The 17700-nt window shown below is 29.6% G+C and overlaps 3 protein-coding genes across 3 annotated transcripts; all 3 read right to left on the bottom strand.

Moving 5' to 3' along the window:
- Nucleotides 1-938: 938 nt before the first annotated feature.
- On the bottom strand, nt 939-2048 carry LOC103482784 (heavy metal-associated isoprenylated plant protein 39). The gene is made up of 3 exons (XM_008439110.3): nt 1822-2048; nt 1492-1567; nt 939-1373 (listed from the first exon to the last, which is right to left on the bottom strand). The coding sequence occupies exons 1-3, from the start codon at nt 1825-1827 to the stop codon at nt 1081-1083; spliced, it is 375 nt and encodes a 124-aa protein (XP_008437332.1). The 5' UTR covers nt 1828-2048; the 3' UTR covers nt 939-1080.
- A 1496-nt stretch (nt 2049-3544) lies between these two features.
- On the bottom strand, nt 3545-4794 carry LOC103482783 (heavy metal-associated isoprenylated plant protein 39-like). Its single transcript, XM_008439108.3, has 3 exons — nt 4629-4794; nt 4441-4516; nt 3545-4198 (listed from the first exon to the last, which is right to left on the bottom strand). The coding sequence occupies exons 1-3, from the start codon at nt 4632-4634 to the stop codon at nt 3942-3944; spliced, it is 339 nt and encodes a 112-aa protein (XP_008437330.1). The 5' UTR covers nt 4635-4794; the 3' UTR covers nt 3545-3941.
- A 2282-nt stretch (nt 4795-7076) lies between these two features.
- On the bottom strand, nt 7077-13179 carry LOC103482782 (monodehydroascorbate reductase, chloroplastic/mitochondrial). Its single transcript, XM_008439107.3, has 17 exons — nt 12947-13179; nt 12690-12870; nt 12497-12596; nt 12300-12377; nt 12089-12160; nt 11362-11480; nt 11162-11246; nt 10995-11084; nt 10074-10175; nt 9882-9971; nt 9346-9426; nt 8826-8897; nt 8642-8736; nt 8448-8536; nt 8303-8365; nt 8166-8206; nt 7077-7539 (listed from the first exon to the last, which is right to left on the bottom strand). Exons 1-17 carry the CDS (start codon nt 12954-12956, stop codon nt 7405-7407), a joined length of 1503 nt encoding a protein of 500 aa, XP_008437329.1. The 5' UTR covers nt 12957-13179; the 3' UTR covers nt 7077-7404.
- Between the last annotated feature and the right edge of the window lie 4521 nt (nt 13180-17700).

Below are 17700 nucleotides of genomic sequence, written 5' to 3'. Positions count from 1 at the left end.
TTGAGAAATGGGAATTCCTTGACCCAATGTATAAGAAAAGAAAAAAAAAAAAAAGTTGATTGATTAAGACATAGAAAGCAAAGTGAGTAAATTAAAAGAAAAGAAAAAAAAGGTGATTTAGAAAAATATGTGTTGATATCACATCCATAAATTCCCACTTGATTAATAGATGATTAAGAGCCACTTTTTTGTAATTTGATATTTACGTTAAAAAATATGTTATATTAATAATATTTTGTTATATTTATAAATATTTTAATTTATTTAATTATATTTTAAAATAATTTATATATATTAGAAGTTGGAATCTTTTTCCACCAATATATATTATTGAACTATAAAAATAGGAATTTTATTATTATTATTATTATTATTATTAAAAAAGAGTTTGTAGGAAGCATTTATTGATAATCAAATCCTTCTAATTTAGAAAGATGAACTATACAAAAGAAATAGTTAAAGCATAATATCTTTTTTTAAAAAAAAAAAAAAAAAAAAAAAAAAGATTTCTATGGGGGTGTTTTACTATTTTTCCAATAATTGATGTGATAAAATACTGTAAATTTGCTTTTAGCTTTATTCTATTAAGGACAACCTTTCAACCTTATCATAATTGAAAGGAGTAGAAATCAATGGATGTCATATATACATTCACTCAATAAACAACCAATATTGTCCTGTTTTTCCAATCATTGATGTTCTAATACATACATACATACATATATATATATATATATATATATATATATATATATATATATATATATATATAAATATATATCAAATGTTCCAAAATATTTATCAAATTTAAAGAATTAATAGACGTCTATAATTCAATACGATTAGATTAAAATTAGAAAATTGTATTTATAAAAAATTATAAGTATTGAGTAAATTCCATTAATAACTAATAGAGAATCACTAGTTAAACCCTCAAATTAAAAATAAAACATAGGTAGCTAATTATTATGTAGTTTAACAATATGTGAAATTGAGAGCATTCCAATTCCTACTGATCTTAACTTAAAAAAGACATAATATACTAAGTAAGTTTGAACTATATACTATATGAGTTAAATTCTAACTTATGACACAAGGGTTATTAGAATTCTCCTCCACACCATACAAATCGTAATTAACAGCAAAGCCATGTTGATGATCATAGCTTTTGTACAATTTAAGTAGCTCTTCCATCTTTTGATCATTTTGATTCTTTTGCTCTTCCTTCTTCTTCTCTTCCTTTGCCGGGCCGATGCTGACGATGTCGGCGTCCGGCCAATGCTTTCGAACCTTCGCAACGACGTCAACTGGGTCTACATCTCCAATCACTGTTAACTTTTTGTCTTTCATGTCCATGGCGATCAATTCAATTCCTAATTAAGTATGAATTTTGGTGTTCATCATTATCTCTCCAAAAGAAAGGGAGAAAAAAAAAAGATGTTTTGGTAAAAAAATTGTAAGAGGCTAGCTAATAGAGTTTTAATTGATTACCTTGAAGAACAGATACTGATTTCAAGGCTTTTTGCTTTTCTCTATCACCATGTAATTCCAATTTCAATACCACTTTCTGCGCATAGAAGATTATGTTAATTAAATTTTGTTACCTAATTCAAATCTTCCGAAGGAAAAAGGCTGCAAAAACAAGAAGAAGAAGAAGAAGAAAAGGGCACATAACACATAAAATTTTCAAATATACACTTAACGATGATTATTATAAGACGATATTTTTCACTGAATTCGGACAATTTTGAGCACAATGAGTTTTTCTTTAGCGGAAGTCAAATAATAAATAGTAAAGTAGAGTAATGAAGAAAGTCTCACTCTCATTTTTGAGTTTGATAAGATGATATGATGAATTGGGGAGTGATGGAGGGTTGAGAGGTGGGGAGGGGAAATTTTTATGAAGATGAGAAAGGAGAAGGGAAGTTCTTAGTTGTTTTTGTGGAAGTGGTAAGTGGGAAGATGAGTGGACTAAGTTTCAAATAAGGAATAAGAGGAGAGAGGAAATTGGAAGGTTGAAATGTAGATATCCTTCTAATGCTAATTTGACGTTAACTTGGCCTTTTAGATTAAGATATTGTTATATGACAAATTGTGTACCAGAAAAGCTTAGGATCCGTTTCTATTAATCTAAAAAAAAATGGTTCATTTTCAAAAAATTGTCTGAAACACACCTAAAAAATAACTCTCATTTTTCTTCTAAATAACTTATTTTCTAAATTAAAGATTGATAATGTAATCGAAATATACCATTAGTCTAATCTTCTTGTGGTTTAAGTTAGCTCATAATATGGAGCAGTAGAATTGGCATAAATAAGAAAATTTAAAAAGTAAAGAGTTCATTTTCATCTCGTATTGATAATTTCTTTTTTTCTTTTCAGATTGAATCTCTTTAAAATACATTTTATTTTAAATCACCGAATACTTACGTATTATTTAGTTTCTATTGGATTCTTACGTTATTTTTATTCTTAAACTTTCAATTTATTTATTTTATAGTTACTCCATAGTAATGAATGGCTTACCTTGGGATCTTGATAGTAAGTTTCAATTAATTGATTAAATTTAAAATATTTATGATATAATTTTTTTTAGTTAATTTTAGTAGTGACTTGAAATTAGTGAAAACTAATTTAATTATAATTAATTTAATGGTTATAAATTAATTAATAAAAAAAACTAATACCAATAATTAAAAGTGGTGAAAACTAACTAATTTAATTACAATTAATTTAATGGTTATAAATTAATTAATAAAAAAATTAGTAATGAAAATTTCAAGGTTAAGTTTCAAATGATATATAAGGTAATATGTTTATATTAAAATTGGAAGATTTAAATTTTCGATAAAGAGATTGAATCTTATTAAATTTATAATTTAAAAGTTAATTAAGAGACCAAATAATTTAAAAACTAAAATATTATACTAATTATCTATTAAAAAAACATAGTTTAATTAACATAAATGCTTGTCAAGTGAAGTTTTGATTAATCATTCTATATATTGTGTATATAATTACAATTACCAACTAACCTTCCAAATACCTTTTTTTTTCTTTAATGAGTATTTTTGCTCAATATTACTTCATTTACAAAGAAAAGCAAGAAGAATGAATTTAAATTTCTTTATATATATATATATATATATATATATATATATATATATATATATATATATATAATTTCACACGACTCCTTCTTTTTTCATAATGTGTGGTCAGTTTCGTTGTTTGTCCTTAAGAACTTTAATGATTTAAATTGATTAATGGTTATGAATACTAATTAATATCATTATACATATACATAATAAATTGGGGACCCATGAGTCTTTTATCTAATGCTTTTAGAAAGTTGATTAATGTTACATTACATTAACTATATATATATATTAGCATATACCAACCCCTTGATTAACCTAACTACCTATATATATATTTAATTATTCATTTAGTGGTTGTTTTTGTGATATTTTACTCAAATCAACAACTTGAATAATAATATAGAGTATAATAAGCAGTACGTTTTCCCACACAACCAACACATATTTTATTCAAAACTTTCAAAAAAGTGATTTCTTTTTCATCACATATAATAATCCATATATCCTCTATTAATAATCATCAACTTAAACATAAACAAACAGCTTAATATTTACTTCAACATTGACCACACCACGTACTCAGAAAAAGAATTATAGCCTTGACCTCTATAGCTAATATATATATGTATATATTATGTGAATTTAGAAAAGTATTCGGAGAGGTCACCACAATGTGAACATAACAGATTTCCACCATCAGATCATGGTGGATTTAGATTGATGTTTGTCTTCTAATAACCCACTACTTAATTATCCTATAGAACTTGGAAGTACGGATATTACTCTCTCGCCATACGTCCCAACCTCTGGAGTAACTTAGGAGATAACACAACCATTTGGTTTATACATATAGTCGTTCTTGATATGGATAATAGTAATGAGATGTAGGGTAAGAATAGAAGGTTGTGTAAGCCTTAGCCCAATCAATTTGCTCTATTTTGGGTTGAGATTCTTCTTTCTTTGCATCTTCTTTCTCTTGTCCAACACTGATGATATTAGCTGTTGGCCAAACCTTTCTTACTTTCTTAACAATCTTAATTGGATCTGTAGTTCCAATCACTGTGATCTTGTTCTCTTCTGTTGCCACTGATACAACACCTGCAAGTTCAGTTTTTCCCAAAACTCGCATCAATATATACTGATTAAAAAAAAACATTTTAAGCTTTTTAAAACAATAATATGTTTAGTATTTGTATTATATCTTCACATTCATGACATGATTTTGTCAATATAATTTTTTTCCGAGCTTTATTGTTTTTTTTTAAGATACAACAAAATTGTTTATTATGTCAGAAAAACTTAGATGAATAGTTTTATATAATATAGTTTGTGGAAGTTACCTAAAAGACCAGAAACAGCACCCAACACCTTTTTCTTTGTCTTTGAATCCCTCATTTCAACGTTCAATACAACCTTCTGCAGATTTAAAAAGAGAAACCCATTAATAAAAACTCAGAATCTGAGAAAATTAAAGAAGAAAATGAAGAAAGGTTAAGAGGAAAATAATAATTAATTAATTAATTCTTACCATCATTTTTAATTAACGCTGGTAAATCAGTTGTGGGTTTTGAAAGAATTAGAATAGTAGGAGTACTGAAAAACAATTACAAGAGATTGGAGGGTAAGTTAATTATTGAGATGATCAGAAGGTAAGTTGGAAGATAGAGAAAGAGGTAGGGGAGAGTGTTTAATTTATAGAGATGGAAAAGAGGATGGAGTTAATTAGGAATAATTTATAAGAAAATGACTTGAACTTTACATTACAAACCAAAAAACAAGTGTGTGTTTTTCCTTTTTGGGTTATGAATTATGAACGTTCCTTCTAATACCAAAACGTAGTCGTCAAAAAGAAAAATTCAAACTCCCTTTTCATATCTCAAATAAGTTATGAGTAAAATTGTTTGATGTTGGGAAGTATGAGTTTATTGATTTGTTTCATAGGCAATTTTTTCTTTTTCTTGTATTGGGTTATTCATCATTTTTCGTATGTTTTAGACTTTAGATGGATTTTTTTATTATTATTATTTTGGAATTTATTGTGATTTTATGTTTTATTTGAAGTTTTGGTTTCTATTTTGGTCATTGGAGTAAGAATGGAACATATAAGAGACGAAGATTATATAAAACTATAATAACTATTTCGTATTACAATTAATAATATTTAAAAGTCTAAACACTATTACAAAACTTTTAATTTGTTATAGTATAATTTATTACTTGTTACAATTTTTACTTATTCCTTATCCCAAACTATTTAAGAATATTTCTTTTTATACTTTTGAAAAGTTTGTGAGTTTTTTCTAAATGAAACGCACTGATAATTTTATCTAAAATTGACGATAACGATATTTTTAGCTTGTTAGGAAAATTTTAGAGAGATTTTTTTTCTTTTATTTTACTTATGAAAGTTTAAGATAGGTGGACAAAATTTACAAAGTTTAAAACCAATTTTTATAATTTAACTTGAACTTTATTAAAGAAGACTTAGATTGTCTTTTTTTTCTAAAATATTTACAAAGAAAAATTATTTTATTTATTTATGGATTGGGTAAACTAAAATTGATGAAGGATCCAACTGCATTCGCACCTCTGCCTTTTGTCCGTTCAGATCTTTTAAAAATTTGTAATTATTAAAGATATATATATATATGTATATATATATATATATATATGACTTTGACTTCAACTTTTCTATTAAAGAAAATAGATTTTGAATTTAAAGTCTTCATAAACCGTCTTCTACTCCGATGCCAAAAAATAAAACCGAGATTGACCATTTCATGCTCTTATTGTTTATCTCAGTCAGTGTTCCGTGTTCGTACTTTTAATAAATCTTAAATTTTATCATTTTAAATTATTTTTTACTTAGTCATAAAATTAAACACCTAAAACTAAAATTGGTTAGAATTTTAGATTATACGATTCAAATAGGTATTTTAATATTAAAAATATATTAACGGAGACAAATTTTTAAGATAAGAAAATAATATATGATACTAGATCTTTCCTCAATTAGAGAGTTTATTATTGTTGATGTTATTGTTGTTATTTTTAAATTTTGGAGGATAGAGTTTTGTGTTTACTTTTCTTCCAACTTGTTCTTTTGGAAAGTGCATTGCGTGGAATGCTCTTTTGATCACTAATTGGAATTTGGATGAATCGTGGAAATAAGTGACTTTCAAAGCTTTTCAATCTTCTGTCTAACTATTGTTATTATTATTATAGAGAAACAATTGGGTTGGTTACAACGATATGATCTCAAATACAAACAAGAAAAAGAATATATCTTTTAAGAAAAACAAAAGAAACAAGTGTTTGTCACATAAGTACATTCTAGTTCGTCCACTTAGTTCAACGGTACGAAAATGGATGAGATGCAGTCCTAAATGCGTGTAAATATATTTTCTTTTAAAATCTCTATTCTTAAAATAAATGGATGGATTGTAAGGAAGAACCTTGTAGACGTAGATGAGATTAAGATGGTTTTGTGAGTGTACTTTGGTCTATGTGGAATGATAGGAACACTGTTATTCGGATGTTTATTTGAAATATTCAAACAACTCTTCCTAGGCTTGATTCTCAATTATTTGAAATGTTCAAAATAAGAGCTAATTAGAATAGTAAAGAATTGTTTTTGCTAAATAAATTTTGAGCAAAAAGTTGGTATGACGATTAAAATCGATGTCAATTGATAAACGTGTATCAAACTACGAGTCAAATTAAACATGCTTTAATAAATAATGATTACCTTTTAGAAAGAAAGAATTATCAATATTTTAAATTCTCTCCTCTCCCAAAGTACTTCCCTAAACCCTTTTAAGATCCTATGGGACACCAACTTTTAGTTGGTGAGGTGAGTTGTTATATCTCACTCCCTGTAGCAATAGGGGTGTGTAAAACTATTTAGTAAATACTATTTTTCAATCTCTTTTCTTTGTGACGGTATTTAGTATTTTCTATTCTAACAAAAATAATCTACATCTTAAATAAAAATTATTATAATCAACTAGCTATAATATCATCATCATCCAGTCAGTCAACCGACAACCCCAAAAAGGCTCGACCACGAGTAAGCTTATACTTTTCCCAGTAATTATATCCGTAGGTGGCTGTTATTTCCTTACCCTTATGACAAGCACCTTGAGAAAAATATCACAGCAGGAGGAATAAAATAGCGTCTACAATGGATCGAAGGAAAGAGAATAACCAAAATGCCCAAGGAAAAATGAAAATTCAATAATAACCCAAAACATTTTATTGCTAATCGAACTTGCAAAGTTGAAACACCTTTTTTTTATTCTAAATTAAACCGCAGCTCCAACCTGTTGCAAAGATGCACGGGCAATATCCAGTGCTTCCTCGACTGAAGATGCATTTTGAAGTTTAGATTTATCAACCGAAGGCTGGAACCTTGCGAGTTTAGGAAGAAGTTCAAATTCCTACCATCAAAATATATCAAGGTTAGTTTGCTGACGATGAGGTAAAATGTTCCATGTTGGACGCGAAAAGGCTAAGGCTGTTTAGATTGACTTTTTAAGTGTTTAAAAACATTTTTTTTACACCTAGAAACACTTGTTTAAGCACTAAACACACTCAAAGGTAAGATATAAAATGGAAGTAGTTAGACATTATTCTTTAAACATTGTTATTTCTGTTTATTTGGTTTGTGAACAGTAGATTTCCGATCCATTTAAAGAAGTTTTAGTTTTAGTTTTGACCTAAACAAACCATGATTTGTTTCGAACCAACACAAAAAAGTAGATTTGACAGGATAAAATAAGACAAAGTTTGGCTAAAAAAATCTTTAAGGTAAGTAGACAAATACATTTTAAGTCAGTCTTTTGGCCTAAAAAGTAACAACTCTTGTTTTATTGACCTGTTCTCTTGTACTTGTATTTTAAGTACATTTGTTAGTTCAACCTCATTGACCAAAAATTAATAAGAATTAAAGTTGAACGCTAAACTTAATTAAGACTTTTCAAGGTTAGGAACTAACTGACATGGCCATTCAAAAAAGAAAATAAATAAATAAAACCTAGAAGTTAAAACTTCAAAGTGAAATTACCTCAGGACTTCCGCTTTCAAGAAGAACCCCTTTTAATTTACCTGTAGCCCACATCAGAGTAGCCTTGTCATCAACGTGATGTTCAATTTATAGAGAAAAAAGAAGGGTATATAGGTAGAATGAGAGCGATATATTACCAGAATCAATCCAAAAAGTAGCGATCTTAGGATCAAAGTTCCCAATTTCAACTGTCTCACCAACTGCAAAGCAAAGGATTAAGAGTCAGAAGACATAATGATTTAGGAAAGACACAACCGCATACTTTACGGGGGAGCATCATACCATTATCCCCAAAAAATTGCCACCATATTTTCCTAGGGCTCCCTTCGTATTCAAACACCCTTGAGTAGAAGTATGGAAGATAATCGTATCTGTAAGATAATGTAAAGGATGAGTTTACACCATTGAATGACTAGTGAATAAAAGAAACAATGTTTAAGAATCAAATGACGGTCCAAGAAAATTATCCAATTTACGTTTGAGTTTGAGCAGTTAGCAATGCTTTGACACAATGCTGAGCTGACCGACGAGCATGATCCACATGTTCGACCCGAGCTACACGATCATACAGCTGTTTTATTTGGATTGCAGTCATTGTTCAGTTGAAAAGGAGATGTAGGATTATTAAGGGGAAAAATAAAAAGAAAAAAGGAAAAACACCTTTAATGGGAATGCTGCCACATCCCCAACTGCGAAAATTCCTGGAACTTTTGTTCTGAACAGGCCATCAACCTAGGTACAAAATGTACAGCTTAGCTTCTTTTCACATGGAAAACTAATCATTTCCTTGGATATTTTTATGATTATATGAAACAATTTATTATTGTCAATTTAAGGGAAACATTATCTGCTATTAGGTTCCGGAAAGTTTTCATGACCTCACATGAGAGAACAAGAATGAACAAACCTAAATATGATACACAAACCAAAGTGATATCCCTAGACCACCCCTAATGGCCTAGCGAGGGATGTGTTGACAGAAGTATCTCTTACCTAGGAAAAAATAGCCATCCCAACCAGCATAGGGTCGCATTTTCAATTCAGTACAAAATCTGGCTTAGTTAAATAACTACTGTAGTACAACATCAAAATGCTAAGATTACAAACAAAGGGTGATATTCCTTTAGGTTTTGGGATGAGTAAAAAGAATGAAAATCTCCTTCACACTACATTAGTTTACCTGTATACCGCCAACAGTGCTATTCAATCCCACTTGCTCAAACGGACCGACCGCAGGCTTTGCACCAATGCCTATTACTACCTGGGAAAATGTTAAATGAATTATGACCACATCAATGCGCCAGGTTTCCTAATTAACATGAGCAGTTAAAAGCTGCAAGAATTTACAAAGTTTATCAAACGCGTAGGCATTGAGAGATAAATACCACTTTAGCATTTTCAATGACTAGCCTAGCCTACTGATTAGTGATTACTAGAAATGACAGGTGAAAACACAATAATGAGAAAAACTTTCCATTGTAGTCTGATTTTGATTATTGGCTACAATTGCATATATGACTCTCTAAGTAGGAATAAAAACGTCTACCTCTTCTTATTTAGACAATGAAAAAACAGGTTGACTGCAGCATTTTGCTTGAAGGTAGTGGTCACTCTAAAATCGCAGACATTCATTGCAAATGATAGATAAATGGTGGTACACTATATCCGCTTGAAGTTTAGAATAGACATTAAAGATAATTAAACAAACATAAATACCGTGTCTGCTTCAATGGAGGATCCATCCGCAAGTCTAACAGAAGTGACCCGACCATTTGCACCAGCTTCCAAATTTTTTATGGAGGCCCCCTGATTAATGGTTAAACATAGTAATGAAGACAATGCGCTATTTAAATTCTGCAAGGTTGTACAAGTGATACATAAGAGAGAGAGAGAGAAAGAGATGGAAACCTTTAAGAATTTAACACCATTCTCCTGGTAAAATTCTTCATATTTCTTGGCCAGCGAAGGAGTAAAAAGTCTTTGCAATAGATGATTCTCGGGAAATATGATCTACGGTGTTTTATAACCAGGTGGAGAGGAGTTAAAGAAAACATAAAAAATATTTAAAATTTGACCCCTGAACAGGGAACGATGATTAAATTATAAGAATGAAAAAAGTAAAACATCACAGTTCTTGATACTTCCACAATCTTTATTCACAATTTTGCAAAGTTATTCAATCATTTCCAATGAAATGCAGAAAATACTTCTAGATGGTGTAAAACCAGTGAATTAAACTTTAATTTTTCATCAAAAGCCCAAGTAGGACTCTAGATCATGCATAATTGTACATGCCCACCTAAGTACTTGAGTCATAGACAAAGGGTATGACCTTGTGGGATATAAGAATTAAGCACTAAGATTAAAGTAACTATGAAGCAACATATGTTACAAATTTATATAATGTCAGCGAAGGCATTTGCCCGTTTGGAGAAACAATTACAAAAAGCTTGAAGAGCCATTTGTTTGACCCAGATTGTAGAATGAATGTGTGAATTTCAGCCACCCTTTTTGTCTCAAGGTTTAGCATCTAATTCCCTGGAAACAGATGCCCTGTACAACTTTTAACAAGCCTACATACATTATTTTGCCACATCTCGTGAGACTTTGAACATAACAAGTAATAAGATAAGAATAAATCAAATACCAATCATTCTGTCTCAAAACAAAATAATTCTACTTCTATATCACTAATATAACTTCAATCAAATGAAATAATGGTGCAATAGATGAGGATTTAATTAGGTGCGGGAACACATAATTTCAAATCTTATCCCAAAGAACAAGCTACTACAGTGAACAAAATTCAAGCTATAAAAGAGTCCATACTGTTGTATCAAGTTTCCAACCAACAGCAGCTGCAGCGACCTCCATACCAATATAACCACCACCAACAACCACCACCTTTTTTGCTTTCTCCTGGAAAGGAAATGGAAGTCAATTGGAGTTGCAAAAAGTAAGTGAATGTGCACTGCATGCAGAAAACAGTGTATTACCAATGAGGAAATTAGTGAATCTGCATCTGCAACATCTCGGATGTAGTGAACACCAGGTAGCCCACCACCGATCTTATCAGGAAATCTGAGAACAAGAGAGAAGAGATAGTGGAGCTTTTATCTATTTCTATAGAAATAGCACTTATCAAGAACAATATGTTCTTGAAGAGCAGTAATAGAAAAAGAAAGAATTGAAGCACCTTGAGGCTGTACACCCTGTTGCTATTAAAAGGGCTCCATACTTGAGCAGTTTGCCTGAATTAGTTCTCAGGGTTTGGTTTTTTATATCAATTCCCATAACTGGATCTTGATAAAACGTCTGAAAGGCAAATAAGATTGGATACGCAAAGCATTTACTACAAAGTGGACTGTCTTAGAGACACAATTTAAAAAATAGATGAAAACTTTCAATTGCAAGCTTTGCAAATTAGGGAAAATCAACCAAAACTTACAGATGAACAAAAACATACGCTCATCATGTATAAGTATAAATTTTACTCAGTCCACGCCTACAATTCCAGAAAATTAATCTAAAGATAAATCTATAATGACCCTAGTTTGGCAACTGCCATATTTCATATCTGGCAAGAGAATAATGTAGTCGGTAACATAACTTTTCATCACTTTTAGCAGGATAAGAGATCTCCAATCTCAAGGAAAATAGTACATTTGAATTACCCCTAAGCTAGAATAATGAGCTAAACTCACATTGGTAGTCAGGAACAGCCTTAACCATTTAAAAATAATACAAAATCGTTCACAATGATATATCACAACAGTTATAACATTATTATTAGCTTTAATAACATGTTGACAACATTTATATCTAGTGTTCCAGAGTTTCAGTAAAATTATCATGAAAGCTATAACGTATATAAACGAAAGGTACTGAACACATAAATGTTAAAAACGTATAATGAAAATTACCTCAATACCTTTATCCTTGTACCATTCTGGTGTTTGCCTTTCCCCACCAGATCCAACACAAGTATGAAACCCCTAAAACAAAAGGAAAATCGAATGTGCTTAAGATTTGAACTCAAGTTACATAATCCAAACACAGAAGTGAAGAATTTCACTTAACAATCTGCCCTTAATAAATTCTATGCAATCATCTCAAAGAGTAATAATATCTTACAGGCAAGCGAGCTGGTTTTTTATCAAGAGGAAACAAGTAACCTTTTGTCAAAGCCGGACGCTCGTACGGTGCAAACGCCTGGAATGCAATAGAATCAGTCCCAAAAAGATAAGAAATAGGTAAAACAATCGAATTGAATACCTTCATCATCTAAATTATATAATTTATACTAGCACAAAATTATAAAACTAAATCACCTCCTTAGATACTATACAAAGCCGCCCATCCGCCATCCCGTGTTCAACGAAAGTACGAGCAGCATAACCAGCAGCATTTCCACCACCAACAATCACAAACCTTAAAAGACAGAATCCACAAGATTCATCAAAATCTAGAAGAAACAAAACGAGAAAAAAAAAAAGAAAGAAAGAAAGAAAGAAAGACACGAACTCTCTATTGTCGTTGGCGAAATCCGTGGAGGCAGAAACGTAGCTTCTCCGGAAACCTCTGAAGGCAACAGAAGAAGGCTGTTGATGATGTACGGAAAAGGAAGTAGAGTGCGGGCACCAGAGAGAGAGGCCGTGTTTCAGGGAGAGAGAGTTCGATGCAGTCGCCATGATGAATCTACGAACTGCAAAAGCGATCGGCGATGAAAGATGAATGAAAAAAATAAAAAATTGAAGAGGGATTGAGTGAAGAGTGCAAACCTGAGGACATGGAAATTGGTGAGAGTGACAGCGTTAGTTATATAATGGATTGGAATTCAATTAATTATTGGGAAAAGGGAGGATGAAGAAGATGGTGGCTGGCTCTAGGGGAGTTCCAAGGGTCGTGATCGTAAATGTGTTATGAGAAATTGCTGCGCTCCATAATGGCTCGCGCTCGGCTACATGCCCCCGCCATTTCCATTCCTGCAGTTCCGCTGACCATTTTTTTGATTCTGTTCTCACGTCAATCTGATTGTTGAGCCTTTCTAAACGACGCCGTTTCTCCATGAGAGGGAGCTGGTGGTTCCAAAATTGATTTCACCAAGGTGAAAGGTAATGCATTAATGTAAAAAATCACTTTTCTTAGTTGTTTGTTTGTTTTACCCCATCCTAATTAGTTGTTAGGTTTGGCTTAAATCCCTAACATAATTTAATTGAACAATGTCCATGTTTAATTTAGTAAAACGTGACAGATTAATAAGTTTAGATAAAAACGATATTACAATTAAAAAGCATTTGATCTCTTTTTTACGAGGTCTTCTAGCAATTTAACAAAATTATTCGCATTCTTCTTTATTTCTCTAACTTCACATTTTCTTTCTTTCTTTCTTCTCTTTTCCTTCCTTTTCTCATCTACGTATTTTATTCTTATTCCTTTTCTTCTATGGCGAGCAATTAGATCAAACGAGTTTCTCTCCCATGTTGCAGTTTACATTGTAGTACAAGACTAAGTACTAAAGAATAAGAGAGGAAAGAGGAGGGCACGAAAGAAAAGCAAATCCGGGATTTCATTTTCAATAGGTCCTAGAGAGGAGAGCATGTTTTAGAGTTTCATTTTTGTAATTTCACTACTATATTTGACATTGGAAAAAGGTGAAAAAAATAGTTTTTAAAGACAAAACTAATTTTCTCCACAATTTGTGAGTCAATCTATAAATTTATCTTTAGACAATTATAACAAGTAACAATTTAACAACATTTTAAAAAATCTTTAAGTATAGTAAAATCTATTAGTAATAGACTTTTATTGCTTATAAACTCTTATTTAAACCAACAAACCAATATTTTTACCGTGATCGAGCGTAAGAGTAAGAATTCTATTTATAGAATTTTCAGTAGGCTCTATCTGCACTTGGACCTATTTATATTTTGGGCTTAAAGGTTAGCTTGGGCTAAAGTTGGGCTTCAGCCCCATATTTCAATATGCAAAAAGAAAAAAAAACAAACAAAAAAGTATATCAATAATTTTGACATACAAAATATGATGTGATTATAGTAAACCCTAAAAAATTAGGAAATCGAACACTGAATGGAACAAAAAAGAAATATTTCTACCATTTAATCATTTTTAACTATTCGTAATTATAGTAAACCAAGATGTGATATTTTTATCTTAAAAATATCGGTTAAAGTCGAGAAAAAATAAAGAAAAATAGTGTAAGAAATGTAAGAAAAAAATGGTTACAAGTTGAACTATTCAGAGTAAAACCGAAAAATAAAAGCAATCGATATATTTTTGGGACTACTTTAAATGTGTATGTTTAGATGACCTACTTTATGTATCTTGAAATTATTCGATGGTATGTGTATAGTATATCAAGATTAAAATCGAACAATAACAATAACATGTCACAATATTTATACAAAAAAATACTTAGATATATACGTAATTCCATAAGTACTAATGAGTGAATTAAACCTATAGTTATCTATATCCACCTAAAAATATATATCTATAAAATTCATGTTAAATAATAAAGAAAATGTAAATGTGAAGAATAATTCTAACCTTCAACCCTAAGAAATGTAATAAATATTTTCTTTTGCTAAGTTTTACTTGAATTGTCATCATATATCACTATTAATATATTTATCTTCAAGATTATGTATTGCAATTTCAAAAAAGTTTCTCAAGTAATACAACTTAAATTAAACATTATTTAGATCAACATTGTTCAACAACTAATTAACACATTCATAAATTTATGAATTAAATTAATCAATTACAATGGGATGACTTAGGAATTATACAAAATATTTAATCATGATAGAGTATTTGGTTAGTAACCAAAACATACTCTTATTTAACTAAAACTAGTGAAATAAATAATCTTCTAATCTTCGATAATTTATCGTTCTTTATTTAAATATCATCGACATTAGATCTTATACAAACAAATCAAAAGTTCAAATTTCGATTTTACAAGTTGTTGACTTTCTAATCTAAAACTTGATCTTGCTTTACTATGTTGCGGTAAGACATCTCATTATCTATACTAACCTTTAAATCGATGATATTAGACTTTTGTGAAGTATTGAAATTTCTATATATCATGAGGTCTGTTCCATCGATAATCCATATTAAAATAAAAGTGGTGGAAGTTAGAGGAGTATTTTAGAAAGAAATGGAAATGACTTCCATTGATGGAAAGTGGCAATAACTAAAAACATAAGCAAAAAGAAGAAACACCACCAAAGAAGGAAACTTTGGGTCCACAAATGAAAAGGTTTGTCGAGGGAGTAGCCAAAAGAAACTAAATTAAGCCCATCATAATGACATTAATTAATTATAATTAATGCAATAATATTAACAATTTAATTTTTTTTTTATCTTCACTCTACTTTAGTTTATTCATTCTTAAATCATTTAATGATGTTTAGTTTTATACTTGTCTTTTTTTTCTTTTAGTTATAAGCTTAAGGTTACATGTATTATCTACTAAGATGTTAGAAGTTTGAATTGCGATATATTTGTATGTCGTTAAATTAGAAAAAAAAAAAGACCGTAAAAATCGAATCATTATAACTTTTGAGATAAATCACTTAGCATGAAGATCGAAAAGGTTCCACTCTCTCTTTTTCTAAATTAAATGCTTTAATTAATTAGAATTACCCCCTAAACACAATCATCCTCCAATGGTAGGGTCCAAATCCCACTCCATTGCTCCTTCTTAAAGCTAACCATAATCATTCTTCTCCTTTTTTCACTCTCCCACGTACGCACACTCTCTCTCTCGTTTATTTATATATATACACTCTATCTTTTTATCAATATTAAATCAGAAAATTTTTCGTCGACAAAAACATAGCTCAATAGTAGTTGGCGTTTCTCTCAAAATTACTATTTGAGAAACTACCACACACTATTATGGTACTTAAAAAACTCGTGTCAATTTGAATTTGAATAATGTCGATTGATCACAACTTGAGCATATAGTTCTAGTAATTAATTAAGACATTAATGTACTTTCAACTGAGAGATTAGATATGATCGATTTCTCTCCACTACCAAATGTCATTGTTGATCTTGTTTAGACTTTTTGTATAATATTAAATTTACCTTTAGTGATATTTTACATTATATATCAGAGCACGTGGATGTTTAGAAGGTTATGTATTAAAATCCTTACAATGCATGTTATTTTCTTCCAAATTAATATTGACTTTTACTTAATGGATTTTCTACACATGCATCAACTCAAACTTTTTGATCAATCGTAAAAATATTTACTGACGTAGATATTTTATCAATATCTTGAACGTAAGACCTTTGATTTTCATTTCATAGTTTTCCACTTAAATTCCAAATTAAAGGTGGAGGATTAAAATATTTATTCAATTCATCAAATATAGCTTTAATTTTTTTTTTTTAAATCAAGAGATTTAGTTTCTAAGCCAATATGAACCCTAATATATATATATATATATATATATATATATGGTTTTTGAAGAGTTAAATTTAATAATAAATTATATGAGAATTTCCATTAAAAGAATGGGGTTGCGATGCATAGAAGCAAGAGTCACTTTGGTTAGTGTTTTGTAATTTACATCAAATATGGTGAGGTTATTTGCATCAATCAAACATATCATAATCATCACCTTTCACTTTCATTATTATATCATCGTGTCTTTTATTCATATTCATATAGCTATTTTATCGCCTTCATACATGTATAAACGTTAACAATATGCCAAATTTTTTATGTAATCATATCATATAATATTAAATTTAACCTATAGTTTAAAGAAATTAATTAATTAATTATATATATATATATATATATACTCCCCTAATTAATTAAGTTTCCTTTTTTCTAACTAATCTCTCTTTCGATTATTATTATTATATTGGAGACATGATAGAAAATGACCTTTGTTTCTCTTCCACGTTTTGAAATTTATACATTTATTTACACATACACATGATTTAAGTTTGAGATCCCTTTGTTTTGAGCAATACCCTATATTTGATTTAGACAATGATATGTAGCATGCATTATCTTACTTTTTATATAAACTTGTTTCTATAGTCTTTTCATTAAAGAAAAGAAAAAAAAAAGTATATTAATGCTAATTATTACCTTTCTAGGCTACTGCTTCTTTTGGTAATTAAGAAGGCTTTTGAATGATGGAGTGTATGTGATTATAAATTATCTTATTAATCTCTAATTAATTGTTGTTATTATACTAATAATAATAACTTTTATTATTGTTATTTAATGTTGTAGCCTTGTTTATAAAGCTTAAATATCATTAAGAAAAACTTGTAAGTGTAACTCGATCTATGATCACTGACTAAATCTTAATAGAAAACACGTGTCGTCGATCAAAAGATCAAAGAGATATTTAAATTTTCCACATCAGACTATGTGTTTCTATTGCTCTTTTATATTCAAAATTATTTTAAAATATATTTAAATTCTAAAACAAATTTTGATGGGATGAAAATAGATGAAAGTGTCATTCAAAGG

This window comes from Cucumis melo, chromosome 9 (genome assembly GCF_025177605.1).
Source record: "Cucumis melo cultivar AY chromosome 9, USDA_Cmelo_AY_1.0, whole genome shotgun sequence".
Classification (NCBI taxonomy): domain Eukaryota; kingdom Viridiplantae; phylum Streptophyta; class Magnoliopsida; order Cucurbitales; family Cucurbitaceae; genus Cucumis; species Cucumis melo.
Note: the sequence above shows the minus strand (reverse complement) of the source record. Positions and strands in the feature narration are given on the sequence as shown.

Bases quoted from the DNA above. Each gene is read 5' to 3' on its own strand.
- LOC103482782 (XM_008439107.3), bottom strand. The intron at 8,737-8,825 runs GTGTTTTTCCTT...CAAATAAAACAG, and splicing joins TGGCAGCATTCCCATTAAAG to CTGTATGATCGTGTAGCTCG. The intron at 8,207-8,302 runs GTAATATATCGC...TGTGGGCTACAG, and splicing joins TACTTTTTGGATTGATTCTG to GTAAATTAAAAGGGGTTCTT.
- LOC103482784 (XM_008439110.3), bottom strand. The intron at 1,374-1,491 runs GTAATCAATTAA...ATACTTAATTAG, and splicing joins ATCAGTATCTGTTCTTCAAG to GAATTGAATTGATCGCCATG.
- LOC103482783 (XM_008439108.3), bottom strand. The intron at 4,199-4,440 runs GTAACTTCCACA...CTGAACTTGCAG, and splicing joins TGCTGTTTCTGGTCTTTTAG to GTGTTGTATCAGTGGCAACA.